Source organism: Colletotrichum costaricense (assembly GCF_030867565.1).
Source record: "Colletotrichum costaricense strain IMI 309622 chromosome Unknown Scaffold_33.1, whole genome shotgun sequence".
Lineage (NCBI taxonomy): Eukaryota > Fungi > Ascomycota > Sordariomycetes > Glomerellales > Glomerellaceae > Colletotrichum > Colletotrichum costaricense.
The window spans coordinates 198736-213643 of NW_026848262.1; the positions used below are offsets into that span (position 1 = coordinate 198736).

A 14908-nucleotide genomic window follows, 5' to 3' on the forward strand; every position below is an offset into this window, starting at 1 on the left:
TCCCATGCGCCGGTAGCACATCCCCATTCGGGCCAATGCAGTGTGTGCAGCAGGCGCGCTGCATTCAAAGTGCTACCTACTGACTGCAATGCATCATTCCAAAGATGCTGTGCTGTCCGTCTTGGGTGCGCATCTCACCGTTCCGTCGTGCGTTTGTGTGTGCGCATAACGTGTTCGTACTTCGCAACCCACTCGCGCGGCCTACTAGTTAGCCGCCTCCCGCCCATGCTACTGATGATGAGCAAGGCCTCATCAGAGTATATCACTTGGCCCTGGCCAACCGCCGAGCCTCCTCTATTCCTCCCTTTCCCTCTTCTCATCTCCTTCTCCGTGTCATTGCTGTTTGCAAACTAACCTTTAAGGCTTCGTTGATCGAGGCAGCCTGTCGTTTACACGATTTTCCTACTACCATTCAAATAATAACATTCACCAACGCAACGACGCCGGCCGTCTTACGACCAAAGCTGTTTTGACACCCAACGTCGCATTTTGCCTATATTTATACCGTTACAGCACATAGGAACCGCAAGTCTATATCAGGATATCTGACTGCATAGGGGAAAATGGCTGAGATTATTCACTTACCCTCATCGACATACAGACCTCCCTCCCCTTCGCAGGCTCGGAGGCAGGGGAGGTCACTTAATACTATAATGGAGGAGGAGAGCGAGGATGTACAGTATGCCACCGACAAAAGGCAGCTTAGGAGCCAAACATCAAACCTCAACATTGAGGCCTGGCTATCGCCCCTGAGCGACCACTTTCCCACACCAAGAGGCTTCCACTTCCTCTCCGCTCCCATCTTGCCGTCATCGCCATCAACTGTATCGGCCGATGAGAGCAGCTCTCCCTCAACATCTTCAAACCCGTGGAACAACAACAGATCAAGCGTCATGACCGATGTCACCGAGTTTGACGACCTATACGATGTTACCGATGAGGATGAGCCAGCCTCGCTGCGCCGAGTACCATCCCGCAAGGCCTCCGTGAGGCGGCGCAACTCTAGTCGCAATGAGATGGCCAAGCAGAACGCGACTGGTGCTCGCAGAGCTTTGCCTCCCCTCGTCATTCCCGGCGCTCGGAACACTTCTACGGATGATTGGTCTGCTGCTAGTCTCAAGAAGACCCTCGCATCACCAGTGCCACCAACACCGCCAACTCGCGTCGAGATGTCTCCTCAGGTCTTCTCATTCATGCAGGCGAAGCAGGCCCAAGAGATCCCTACAATCTCGGCACCACCATCACTCGATGGCAGCCTAAGCTCAGAGCAGTTGGCACACATGTCAGCACCGCCAACGCCCATCATCGGTAGCGACAATGGGAAGGAGGAAGACTGGTCTGGTGTGCGATTGCAACCCGGCGCGTTGGCAACTCTCCACGCCCTCTCTGGTGATAACGAGAGCCTGCACGAGCACGATCATGACCACTCAGACCAGGTTCTCGAAATCCCCCAAGAGCCCATCCCCGAGATGCGCCAACAGCCTCTGCGCCTATTCACCGATATCCGTCCCGAAGCACCGCGCGCGGCCGTCCTTACCCCGAACTCCCGCCGTCAGTCTCTGGCCGATCTCACCAAACTCGACATCCCTTCCCCTGGCGGCTTCTTCTCTGGACTATCTCCCAGGACGAGGACAACATGGCACATGCCCGCGGCAAACATCGAAGATGTGGTGCCGCCAACATCCACCACCGCCGAGCAGTTCTACCGCTGCCCCTGGAACATGGACGCTTCTGTGCCCCCAGTGCCGTCAGCACCAGCCAAGCTTATCATCAGCGATGCTGCCGAAGACTTCTACCGCAGCTCGGTCCCTTCGGCTTCCGCAATTGTAGAACAAATCATCGAGGTGGACAATGAAGAGATGGATGAGGATGACATGCCAACTGCCAGGCCCATCGTCCCCGCCAACGCCTCAAGCTCATCGGTAACGCTTGCTGAGCCAACCTCCCCCAACGCCGAAGATGTACCGACAGAGATTGTGACGGTCTACGACCCCGAGTACGCTCGCAAGCAACAGGAGGTTACCCTCTCAAACCTGGATCGCACTGAGCTCTGGCTCAGGGCCCAGCGCGCATACCTGAAGCCCGTCGAGGCTGCAGAGGAGACTGAGGAAGACAATAGCCTCGACACCATTCCCGAGGCTGCCGACGAGGAAGTTGAACACTTCCCTGAGCAAGAGATTCCTGCTTCTTTGCCCAGGAAGAAGATGGTCCGCTTCTCCGAGGTCGTCTCCAAGACCGATATCCCCCGCCGTCTGCCCTCCAAGCTCTCCAGACAGGAATCGGCCTACTACCGCGCCTTCCAGGATTACGTCGTCCGTTCCAGCAAGCAGGACGTCATCGTCCACCAGCTCCCTCGCTTCGAGGCCCTCCAGGCCCAGCGCGTATGCCTCCGCGAGTTCCACCGTAACCAGCTGCTCGGCAAGTACCAGCTCAGCGTTGTGCCCCAGTCCGCCAAGAAGCGCCTCAGTGCGAATGTTGCCCGCGGCGACGACATCCTCCACGACGACCCCGAGAAGCTGCGTCGCGAAAAGGAACACGAGGCCATGTCTCAGATGGCCATGCCCACCTGGCACGTCGCCGCCATGAAGATGCTCAACGGCGGCAAGCTCATCTCCGCCCCCGTCGCCAAGCGCCTCGGGCGTCTTTCCCGTATGGCACCTGGCCGCGACGGTGTCGCCCGCGACAGGGCCCGCATCCTGGATCTCGGAGGTCAGTCCGCGTGCGACTGGGCCTGGCACTGCGCCCTCCAGTACCCAAACACCAAGATCTACACCGTCACCACAAAGACGATCCGCCAGCTGTCGAACTCCAACGTCCGCGGCCCGCCCAATCACCGCCAGGTGGCCGTCGAGCGCCTGACCCGCCTCCCCTTCAAGGACGACCAGTTCGACCTCATCTCGGCGCGCGAGCTGCACAGCATCCTCAAGTTCGTCGGCGAGAACGGCGAAGACGAGTGGGAGACGTGTCTCAAGGAGTGCATGCGCGTCCTCAAACCCGGCGGATACCTCGAGTTCTCGGTCCTCGACTCGGACATCATGAACGCCGGGCCCATGGGCCTGGCAAAGAGTGTCGAGTTCGGCTTCGACCTCAAGACGCTGGGCTACGACCCCAACCCGACAAAAATGTTCCTCGGCCGCCTCTCGCGCGCGGGCTTCGACGAGGTCCGCCGCGCGTGGATGTGCCTCCCCATGGGCGCCCGTCCCCAGTCCCAACAAACGCAGGCGAAGAAACCCCTGCCCTCGCTGCCACCGCTCGCCGTGCGGGAGAGCCCCGACGGCGAGGAGGTCAGAACGGTGCAGATGGAGGCCTTGGTCACTGGCAGCACGGATGGCGTCGCCAACGTCACTGGCATCGTCGGCGGCTGGAGCTGGGAGCGCTGGCTCCTGCGATGCGAGATGGAAAAGGTCAGCGGCGAGCTGCGGCTTGCGGACACGGTGACGGCCGGCGCGGCGATACGGGAGGCCGGCAAGAGCGTCGAGGGCGTCGCTGCCATTGTCGAGGAGGGACGTGGATGCGGCGCCGGGTGGAGGATGCTGAATGGTTATGCGAGGAAGCCCAAGACCGGCACGGGACTTATCTCTGTCGGTTTCGAGGTTTGAAAACATGCTCGCATAGAGTCGAGCTGATACCGAAACATCTTCTCTCCCTCTTATATATATAAACTACACCCCCCATTTCCCTTTGTTTTCCCTTTCCTTTGTTCAGATGCAATGATGGCAGGATGGGAATATGAGTTCGGAAGTGACGGAAAAAATCAAGTACATGGTCATGGAAACGTATGTGCATATGGGCTGTAATGAACTTTGCGGGCGCGCGCGGCTGCGGTCAACAGGCGCTGGAGGCTTGTGCATGGGAACGGGGATACCGGTGGTTGACTAGATGTCGAGCACTTTGAATAGGCATGTTCTGATAGCTAAGTGACACTTTTTTGACCTTTTGGTCAGCAACCTTTTCTCTTGCCCTCACATGCAATGTGCTCCCTGAAATATTCGCCCAACCCTCTTTCCATGACAGACCAGTAAGTCTGAAGCTAGGGTGGTAGTTATCACCGAGGAGATGCTTCTGTGACAATGTTTGTCATCAAATAATCAGGCCACCAGGGGGCCTTTGGTATCGTTTCATTAATAAGTTAAGCTGTATCGAAAAGTATTACAAACCTGGGGGTATTTGGGGAAAGATGATTCCAGCCTATACATGACACATGAACAAAAGCAACGTCCCATCTACCCAACTCCAAATCGTCGCTATGGGTTGGTATCCATCTTTTCACCTACGGGCGACCCGGTCTGTACGTTGATGGTATCATTGTCGCCCAACCGTTCCCTCTCCTCAACGCCTGATACTGAAGGCAGCACCGACGAGTCCCTAGGCGTCTTGGCCGACGTCGGCACGATAACGTTAAGAACGCAGTCGTCAAGATGTTCGTAGAATTCTTGAGCTGTTCCGAAATAACTCTGGCAGATTGAGCACTTGGCACCGTCTCCTCGGACATTGCCGGATCCGCTGATGATGAGCTTCCGGCTATTGGGAGGCGTCTGCTCAACGTTATGCACCGAAGTGAGATGTCGCTTGAACACGTCCGCACGATTGAACGCCTTCTCATATGCAGTGCCCACCCCTGGGCAGAACGGACAAACCATCGTCCCTTTGTAGTGTGTCAGTGCATGTCGATTCTTGTCATACTTGCGCGCGAATCCTTTCGTGTGGTACTCGCAAGTCTCTATCGGGCACTTTTCCGGACGTTCTTCTTGATGCGTAAGCATGTGTGCTGCAAGATCCTTGAAGACGCGGCCGCAATCTGGGTGAGGACACCGAGTCCGATTATCCAGGGTTTTGCTTGATGGGCTGCTCATCTGAGAAGACACCATTGACTCAGCGGGAGCTATCATCAAGGGGACAGCCGGCGGTGCTGCCGCTAGCATCGTTGGGCCGAATGTAGGAGATCGCGCAGGCGGTGGCGGAGGTGGTGCCTGGGTGAAGTACTCAAGCGGCTGTTTGTAATCGGCCTCTTCCCCTCCACTCGAGTCGTCTTGGTCTTGAATATCAACAGACTGCCGCACCTCTCTCATCCAGTCCTTGAGAATGGTCATGGGCGGCCAATCGCCACTAGCCTTTCCGCCTCTGTGCGGGTTGAAATGCGCTCTCCGGAGATGCGCTGCCGCATTGTAGTAGGCCCCGTACCGTTTCTGCGTCACACAAGCTTTACATTTTGCAAGCGGTATGACAGGTTGCGGCAACGTCGGGCTATAGGTATCTGGCTCGGTGCATACCCAACGCCTCACCAGTGAAGCGTGTTTGGCATCGGTATGCCTACGGAGCTCGTGTTCGCCTCTAAATCCTTCAGGGTACTCATTGCACTTTATGCAGTAGACGCGACGTAAAGGGGGCCGCTGATACGTCGGCCGCCCTCGACCGCCCGAGAGTGGGGACTCCAAAGGCCTCAAGGGGCCTCGGGGAAAAGTTGGACTCTCTCCGACGGTATGCCTGCGGCCCAGAGCATCTATTCCTTGGGGCGAAGTCAGGTAATCCGGACCCATCGTAGCGGCAAATGGGTCTCGGTCTGATAGCGGGGCTGGGTTCGGGATCCAAGGATCGCCCAAAGCTCGAGGGTCGTGCATAGGACGTCTGGGTTCTTCGCTGGGTTTGGCGATGGGCGGAAGAACGAACATACTGGTGCGTGCTGGAACTCTTTGCCTGAGGAACCCGTTGAACGTGGCTGCGCCTTCCATGTTGCCATCTCCAAGATGTATTAAGAAGTCTTTGGAAGAAGCAAAACCCTGCTGACCCCAAGTGTCCTTTCTCATAACCATGTACAAGGAGTCTGTGATGGCTCTGTCTCGTTCATCGAGATCCGCGGTCTGTTCGTCGAGTAACATGGGCCCAGAACTTGCAAAGAGCGTGACCAGAAGCTTGTAGACGCTGTTCATGGCGTGCACACCGCCTGTCCCCCTCCAAGTTGGAGGAGTGTGCGATGATAGTCGTCTTGGCAGGTAAGAGGCAATGTCCACCAAGATCGTACGCACAACGCTGAAGATGCAAAGTGCAATAAACACCGCGCACCAGCTCTTCGGGTCTTGTGGCCCCTTCTTGACCGTGGCACTCTCAAATGCCTGGAGGAACTGCGCCATGCAATTGTAGAGTAAACGATAATGAGCATCTTGATCGACTTCATCAGTAAATAGGGGTCGGTGGGGTGGGCCTCCGTCTAGGCGAATCGAAGGTTCTGGTTGTTGAAGGTCCCAGAACATGACCTCTCGCAATAACAGTTTCGCTCGATACAACACTGGGAATACTGCTTCCTCCCTCTCTCTAGTGGCCGCGATTAGGCCGCTTGTCTTCAGAAGGTGGAGAAAGTTGTATGCAGTTCCTCCGCCATTCCAACTCGCTGTTAGAATATTCAAGATTGGCGGTGGCCGATCGATCGTTTCTCTAGGGTAGTGTGAAAGCGTAGAGTTGGCCAAAGGAAGATTTGCAAGTTCTTCCGTCCACCAGAACCCGTCATCAAAATCAAGATTTGCTTTGACCGCATGTAGTATGTCCGGTGATATGCGGTAGCTATTTTCCAGATGCTCGTTCATGCTTCTTCGCTGGGCTAGCGGAGATGTGATTGGAGTCTGTGATTGTCTTGGAGATACTAGAGCTTATTTGTTAGGCCGGGCCTATTTCTCGTAGAACTCGAGTACTGACCTGGGAGCATGATGTCCGAAAAGGCGTCAAGGGGGCCACGATGACAGCCGATGGCCTTCCAAAAGTCACTGCTTGGACTAAGTGGCTGGTCCGCGCAATAATAACACGGCTCGTTCGAATCGCACTACCATCATGTGTCAATGAACCTACAACAAAAAGCTGTAGTGGACTATCATTCTTACCGGTTGCTTAGTAGCCATACAGCGCAAGCATGGTCCAGAGTCTTGAAGCAGCCTGAGCTCGCCAATCGACTGGAGTCGAGACTGACCAACCCTACTACGTTTCAAAGGGGGCAGCAACGGGTCGACTTCGGAATCAACAGAGCCGCGTCCTGGAGCGGAATATTCACTGACTAGCGAGTAGGATTGAAGAGTATCTCGGCGTTCTTTCGGCTGGCCTGTTGTCAAAGGAGCTAGCTGGGTGCCGTGCGATGGCTTTGGGAGTTGGAGAGCCAGCGGCTGCTTTCCTGTCTCGGGGCCCCATGGTCGCAATGTCTGGTATTCGGGAAAGGAAATCGGCGGTGTATTGCCGACTGACATGCCCGAGTCGCGATGGGGGTGTAGGGTATGCTCTCGGGCATGATTGTCTCGCTCGTCCTTGTTGTGGAAGCCGTAAATGTAATGTATGCAGCGCTCGTCCCAGCACTTGAAAGAGGACGTGGACCGGGACGACGGTGACAAGCTTTCCCTCATCTTCCATCCACGGACTACCGGGTCGTGGCCTTCAAGATTACGGTCTAACCAAGCCGCATAGCCAGTCGGCGCTTCGTCATACAGGGATCGTTTAAGGGCATCTACCATGTTTGGGTCCAGCAGATCGTGGCCTAGAAACTATGTTAGAAACTGGCTGCGAGGCAATGTCTGAGCAGGACGGGAGCAATTCACCTTGCTCTAAGCAAGCAGTCTCTATACATTCGCATCGGTACTGCAATGACCTAGCCTCCTCAAACTCAGAATTGATTGGTATGTTGGCAGAAATATCTATGAGCATGGTTAGTCGGACGATTGAGAGGGAGACCAGGCAAGACATTATTGGAGCGTGGCATCTTACGGTGATGATCAGAGTAGGCTTGTAGAACCCGCAACTTGTGGCGGAGCATGTCAAGTTCCAACTTGGCATTGAGGCCATACTTTGCGGGCAGCAAGGCAGCAAGCCGTGCTTGAATCTCGGCCTGCTGATCGAGAAGTTGTCGGATGGCGCTATCGAGGCCGGGATCGGTGAGGTCGGCGGCCATTCCTCCCGGGCCACGAGGACGTCCTCCTCCCACCAACGACGACGACAGTATGGGCGTACTCGAGAATTGTAGTGGACAAGGCGCAAGGAGAAATTGCACAAGTAGACATGAGTTGTCGTCTGCTCTGCTTCTCAAAAAGCCGTTTCGTTCACACGTCGATGTGAGTGGTTCGGGTGCATCAGATACAAGCTTTTAAGAATCGATTCACGCCGTTTCTCAAATCCTCTCTAGTTGTAGACGCAATGTGCATATCATCAGTCGTTGGGAAGGCGTCTAGGGGTGATGCTATCGATGTTTTGGCGTTGCTTTTTGTTGGCGGTTTTGCCGCGGGCGTTTTTTGTGTAAGATTGGAATGGAGTAGGCATGTATGTGATGGTCGGGTTCATGCTTTTTCTAAAAAATTGATCAATGGGTACCGGTTAGTATGTTGCATGCTGTTGCTCGCTTTTCTTCCCGGCATCCGCAGATCTTTCTCTGTCTTTGGCGGATTCGAGTTATTTCCAACTTTTTTTTGCCTCATTCCCACCAGGGGTGGTTCGTCAGGATCGAGCGAGGTGATGTAAGGTACAACAAGCGAGACTTTCGCAGCTTGCTTGGATGAGCGGGACCCTTGATCGAGTTTCCATTCCAGTTCCAGGTCTAGCTTCAGGTCCAGATCTAGCTCCAGTATCCAGCTCCAATCCACAAGTGGCTGAGATGTCAGCGAGCGAGAGGCAGGTGGTGGTGGTAGCTGCTGCTGGTATGCGGTCTCCGGTTTTGTTTCCGATGCAAGCTTGGTCCTCACTGCCGCTCAGGTTTCCGTCTCTATTTTGGGTCGTCCTTGGAAGAAGAAACACACAGTGCACAGGCGCGAGACGAAGGAGAGAAGAGAGAGAGAGGGAGAGGGAAGAGGAGGAAGAAGAAGAAGAAGAATGATGCAGAGAGATTGTGAAGAATTGGACAGGACGGAAAGAATTCAGGGCAGGAATCTCGGTATGGTGGGTTTGAGGGTCGGATTTTGGCGGGAATGGTCTGAATAGCGAGTGAGAGCACCGTACCCGATCGCGGTGCTGGTGTGCTCCTCCCTCATTGGGGAGACAGGACCTTTTATTGCCTTGTTACCAGGCCAGGGTTCATTTGGGGAAGTGGGGCTATCGTGGCTAACGGTCTTGTAAGGTAGATTAGAGCAAGATATGGAGCAGAGCAACGCGACGGCGAGCAAGCTGCAAGTGCAAGAGAGCAGCAGGGCAAGGGTGGAGAGAGAGAGGCGACGTGATGCTGGTGTCCCGTCGGAAGACAGAAAAAAAAAAAGGGACCCCAGCTGGGTTCTAGTTTGGACCTGGAAAGGGAGGGGGGGGGGGGTGGTTTGATTACAAAATTGAGAAACGGTGCCACAGGGGAGACGACGGGTTGAACGGCGGACAACAGACAACAGACAATGTACGGATATTATTGTTGATGGTCCGGCCTGACAAGTAGATGGTAAGGACACCGTGACAGAGGCTGACAGAGAGGAAGAAGAGGGTGAGAAGGCAAAAGGGAGAAGAACACCAGAAGAAGAAAAAAAGAAAGAGGCTGGATGCACCCACTCTACACGCAGCGTAGCAGTTTGGGGGACGAGGATGGGGATGAGCCCAGGACGATGAAGACCAAAGACCAGGACGGGTGAAGAGCAGCGACAGGTCCAGCTGGGATCTGGCAGGGTGTCTTTTGCTTTGCCGCCTTGCGCAAACAGGCAATTGGATAGAGCAAGGTAAGGAAGGTACCTCATCCACAACACACCTCAATTACCTAAGTACCTCGTTGCCTTCCTTGTCTTTGGACCTTGGGTAAAGCGTAGCTGACAGATATGGTTGGCTGTGAGGCAAGCACACGGTAAGATATCCCAAGGCCTGGAGGGATTATGGGTGCTGATGATGGATATGGATACCTTATGGATATGATGACGGGACGGAATAGCTAAGGAAGGAAATAGGGAAGGTCTTGAAACTACCATATCCGTACCTTGCGAAGTACGAGGTAGCCAGCTGCCTCGCCTCGCTTCTTTCATAAGGTACCTACCTACCTTTACCTTATGTTCCATCCCATTGCTAATAGTCCTCTTTCCCATGTCCATGTTGCACCTTCTCCCGATCTTCTATCTCTTTCCTACCTATGTCAGGTACCTGCTCTAAGGTAGGAGGGTTAGTAGGTCGTTTACTCCTTGCGCTCTCCTCACCTCCACCCCTCCGCCCCTTCCCCAAGCATCGACGGAATGCACATCACTCGCGAGGCAGGTACTGTACTTCCAAGCCCCAAGCCGAGTAAAGTAATGTACGATACCTCACTTCAGCTTGTCACGTAAGGTAAGGGGCTGTGTGGCTGTGGGTGTTCAAACTTGACCCATAGATCTCACTGATACCCGCAATGATTGTGACCAACCTAACGTCCAACCCGTACTCCGTACTCCGTACCCTTCAACGTTTGCCTCCTGCCGGCCCTGATTCCGTCGAGCCCTTCAGCAACTTCCCTCTTTTATCTGACCCCTCCCATCCATTCCGCCCGCTTCTTCTCGTCCCTAACTTGCCTCACTAGTGTACCTTGCTGTCCGCCACTTGGAATAACCCTAATGAACCGCATGCCTTCAGCACCAACACCTTATCCTTCCCGATTCAGTTGATTTCGCCAACCACAGACACCACCGTAGACATCAGCTGCTCCCCAAAATTCGACTACCTCGCCACGGGATATCCCTGGATCTTGTATCAGGGGCCTCCCGTCCCAAGGATGAGTGAGGTACTTTACTTCCTAATCAGGGCACGTTGTTCCTCGTCGTACCTTATGCCTGCCGGCGCAATCATCACCGGCATCATTCCATTATCTGCTTCTGCACTGACGAGCCCATGAACAGCACCAAACAGTCTCATGGACGGTCGTATTTCTCCTTTTCTCTAGCCTCGGTGCCGCTCTTTGACAGTCTACCCTTCACTACGCAAAAGGTACAGACGACTACCAATAGTCCATCCTTCTCCATCTCGCTGGATGCACTGTGGGAGACTTCGGCCGCCATCCGACCGATGTTTATCCAAGGGTCTCTCATTGTACCCTCACCGTACCTGCGCATCCCATCCACGGCCGATCAGACACCATGGACGGTATGCTTACCTTGCCCCATCTTGGCTCGCCTGGCAATGCCGTCCCTATCGTCTTTCTGTTTCCACGATCAGCCTGAGGTGTTTATGATGCTCTCGAAACTACCGCTCTCCTAATTCCATTGATCCCTCTTCTCTCTTACTCCCCCAGGAAGAGTCGATAGTCGACCAGTGGCAACACAATCCGCATAACTGCGCCATGGTCATTGCTGGATCTAGCAGGTAAGGCGAGGGCGGACTTATCGAGCATATGTTGGCCTCGCACGCGTTACGCCTCTTATCAGCTCCCCCTTCGGCCTTACCTCGCCCGTCTCCCATTCAATGACGCCCGTCTTGGAACCGTACCGCCCTCCCCTCCGATTCGCAAGGGGGCATGGGCCACAACCAATGCACACACCTCGAGTCCCCGTTGTCTGGCATCCCACACCCCCGCCTCATCCCAGCTACTTCCCTACCAAGTTACATTAGCCACTTGCTTGACTGGTTAGCGTCCTAACTCTTTTGAACCAGCAGCTCGCAACAGACCGCGTTTCTGTCCCGACTGCCTTCAAGCCGCATACCGTCCCCGTGGTCGCAGCGCAACCTCGAGCTGCTTTCATGATGACTGCTACTACGTACATCACGGCATCTCGAGCTACTGCGGGCTGTGGAGAGAGAGAGAGAGGAGAAGGAGAGGGACAAGAAGTTCACAGCCGTTGTGTCGTTGAGGGGGGTGGTCAGCCGCCGCACACACTCTCAATTAACCACAACCAGTCTGGCACATTTGCCTTCCACCTCCAACCCCTTGAGCCTCGACCTGTCCCATGAATCCTACTCTTACCTTCTGGTAGGGTCTTCTGGTAAGTCTTGTTCTTTATCGCTTTATTTCCCGCCTTGCGAGTGGAGGCGCTGAGGAAAAAGGCAACCAGAGAGACTGGCAAGTGAGGGCCTCTCGGAGAAAGATACTACTTACCTAGTGTGTGTACACAGTACTTCTTAGAGAGCCCAGAAAGCTCCATCCAACGGGTTCATGGGGCCCATGAGCCTGGCTGTGGGCGTCGACGACGTGGGGCCGCTTGCGCCATCTCCGACTCCCCGACCGCCGGCCGCTGGCCCCAAGTCAAACAAAAGCCGACTAGTAACAGGGAGAGAAAAATATCAGACGAGACCAGACTAAACGTCTGTTTAGCCTTATTGTCTGTCCGTCGCCTCCGTCCTGTTTGTGTACCCTTCGGCTTCGTCTCGAGCCAGTCCGTCTGCTCCTCGCACGAGTCTTGACGTCTGTCAGCTGCATTGGCAGCCCATAACCACTCGCTGCCCTGACCGTTCAAGCTTTCCCTTCAGTACTTTAGCGAGTAATCTTCCTCGCTGGCGAGAGCTCAACTACCGTCTACGAGAGCTCGCTTCTACGTCGCAATTGTGTACACTACGCAGCAGCCAGCAATGCGCTCCATGGACTGCTGAGCCTGGCCTGGCCTGGCCTGGCTTTCCCTCAGGCTTTTCGCTCGCTAGTGCAAGCTTGCAACGTCAGGTTCTATTCGGGTTGGGGGCGGTTCTCGAAGCATCACGCGAGTGCAGGGGGATCCCTCTGTGGGCAAGAAATTGCGACATTTCCGCCTTGCCTGCCAGTCTGCGCAGCCACCAGCCTGCGCAACAGCTCTCCGCCGCAGCTCTTAGAAGACAGCCCTGGCTGGTCTTCGCCTCGAATCTCATCTCGCTCTGTCTCTCGACGACGCGGGTGTTTCCCGTCATAAGCGCACTTAGAAGGCACCTGGAGCCAAACCCACGTCTCTATGACCACGCCCACGCCACACGGGCCAGCTTGCTAGGCTCCACGTGGGCCATGGAGTCCGTGGTACGATGCTGGGGGGCAGTCCCGGCAGAAACAAGCATGTGCCGAGTCACCGTTACAACCTGCAGATAGCTGCTGCGGGTGACGGCGAAAGGGGTGGATCACAACCACTGCTTGCTGAGAGCAAACCTGCCCTTAAAGCAGCGACAGACATGCAGCGTCGACCGTCACACGGCGGATGGGGTTGGCCGTGCCAGGCTCTCGGCCTTAGGCCTGACAAGCGGTCTCTCGATCGAAGCACGACGACTGGACGGACGATTCTCTTGGAACCCTTCCCATGCCTCTTTTCCCCCCTCCATTTCCTGCCGCTATCCTCTTGGACGAAGTCAAAAGTCACTTGGATGGAGAATGTGCGAAGCAAGATATTGGACAAGTCGCAATGCTCTGTAATCGTACAGAACGTCTCGGACACGAGGCCAACTTGACCACATCCTTTCTTTGCAGCAGAAGGTCTGGTCCACAGTCGTACGCGTCGGTTCATCATCTAACATGGTCAAGACAACTTACTTGAAGAGCCGAAAACTCTCCTTGGACAACACTACTAAGCGATATGAAGTTGGCCGTTGCACACAGGGGAGAGTTCAGCCCGACTAAGAGGGCCCGCAAGACATCGAATAGACCCTGTTCACGGTGAAGGGCACGTAAAGTTCAACAATACTCAAATGTTCGCGGCTTGAACTGCAATAGCACCATGGTTAGACCATGATGCCCTGGTACGTGCTCATGGCTCGTTCGCCATGGCACATGAGCCGTGTCTTGCCATGAAGTCAAAAAGTTTTCCAAGGTAAGGATGTCGCTAGATTTTGAGTTGTGGTTGATGAATGCAGGAGATGAGGAGCACGCAGTCCATACTGCGTATACCCGTCACTGCCCGTACCATACCTGGCAACCCTGGCATCCTCCTGGCCGGTTGAATTGGTATTCAGAGGTTGCTATTTGGCATTTCCGGAACGTTAGTTGGTCGGACGTTTTCTACTGTACGGCAGACTTTGTATCGACATGAATAACCCCCCGATGAATCTCGGGCCATCTGCTGGCTCTGGTTCGGTCCAGTGGGGGAGTTCATCCTCCTGGCAAGCCAATTAGTTCTGGCCCCCGGCAAGTAGTAGGTATCCTGATCCCTGGATCCGGTACCGAATAAGACATCATCGTACAGGACGGCAAATTAGTCAAATAAGCCGCGTGAACAGATGGCAACGTACCCCGATGCCAAGTAGACGGCCGAGGAGTCTCATCAATAATAATCTGGCAATATGTCAGGGTCACCTCGGGCGCCGACACGTTTTCGTAACCCTCTGGCAATTTAGACGTTCCGCCAGATTTGATTTTCGAAGAGGCTCACCGGCGAAGCCTTCACCCGTTGTTTCGATCTGCTAGTTCCACGCGCGTCAGAAGCAGCACGGTTGGCCCAGCGGCTCCAGCCTTCGAAACGAAACCTCTGTAAAAGGACAACAGGATGGGATGGAAAACAGCGGAATTACTGCCCCGTCACCAGGCTTCCTAGTCTTTTAGGTTTCTCGTCAATCTTGACTACCCGCCTGTCTCATTCCAACAGAGACACGAGCGAGGCAGTGGGCTGGCTGCCTCTCGAGCCCCTCCTCGATCTTCACGGTCGGCTCGACAGATCTCGATTGGACAGCGCGTACCCGCGAGCGAGTCGTCTGTGTCACTGTCAGTGCTGTGCTGCTTGCCGATGTTGTTATTATACGCAGGCATGCAGTCTTATGGCCATACACTATTGCTGGTTTTGAGCATCTTTTATACTCAGCCCTAAACAAAATACCTTTTGCTGTCGTTGATTGTGTGTCTAGGTCAGGCAAGGTACGGACGGCGTGAGGTTGCCAGGTCCTCTAGACACCCCGCCCCCAAACGCCAGCATTCGTCTCGTCCACGATCAATAAGTTTGGTCTCTGTATCGGCAACGACGCACTGATGACAATATGGAGGGCACAGAGATCGATCCCCATCAAATGCCCAGACGCCAGAGATGTGGTCAGTGCTGAGGCTGAAAATAATGAGGAGAGAAGGAAGGGCAGGGTGTGTGCA

At 54.8% G+C, this 14908-nt stretch overlaps 4 protein-coding genes across 4 annotated transcripts; 3 read left to right on the forward strand and 1 right to left on the reverse strand.

Moving 5' to 3' along the window:
• Positions 1–653: 653 nt before the first annotated feature.
• Positions 654–3599, forward strand: CCOS01_16776 (methyltransferase domain-containing protein; the record flags this gene model as incomplete). Its single annotated transcript, XM_060464912.1, has 1 exon — positions 654–3599. One exon carries the CDS (start codon positions 654–656, stop codon positions 3597–3599), a length of 2946 nt encoding a protein of 981 aa, XP_060304579.1.
• A 645-nt stretch (positions 3600–4244) lies between these two features.
• Positions 4245–7921, reverse strand: CCOS01_16777 (uncharacterized protein; the record flags this gene model as incomplete). Its single annotated transcript, XM_060464913.1, has 5 exons — positions 4245–6634; positions 6688–6811; positions 6870–7510; positions 7572–7667; positions 7738–7921. 5 exons carry the CDS (start codon positions 7919–7921, stop codon positions 4245–4247), a joined length of 3435 nt encoding a protein of 1144 aa, XP_060304580.1.
• Positions 7922–10782: 2861 nt separating this feature from the next.
• On the forward strand, positions 10783–11148 carry CCOS01_16778 (uncharacterized protein; the record flags this gene model as incomplete). The annotated part of the gene is made up of 1 exon (XM_060464914.1): positions 10783–11148. One exon carries the CDS (start codon positions 10783–10785, stop codon positions 11146–11148), a length of 366 nt encoding a protein of 121 aa, XP_060304581.1.
• Positions 11149–12040: 892 nt separating this feature from the next.
• CCOS01_16779 (uncharacterized protein) lies at positions 12041–12934 on the forward strand (the record flags this gene model as incomplete). The annotated part of the gene is made up of 2 exons (XM_060464915.1): positions 12041–12148; positions 12200–12934. The coding sequence occupies 2 exons, from the start codon at positions 12041–12043 to the stop codon at positions 12932–12934; spliced, it is 843 nt and encodes a 280-aa protein (XP_060304582.1).
• Between the last annotated feature and the right edge of the window lie 1974 nt (positions 12935–14908).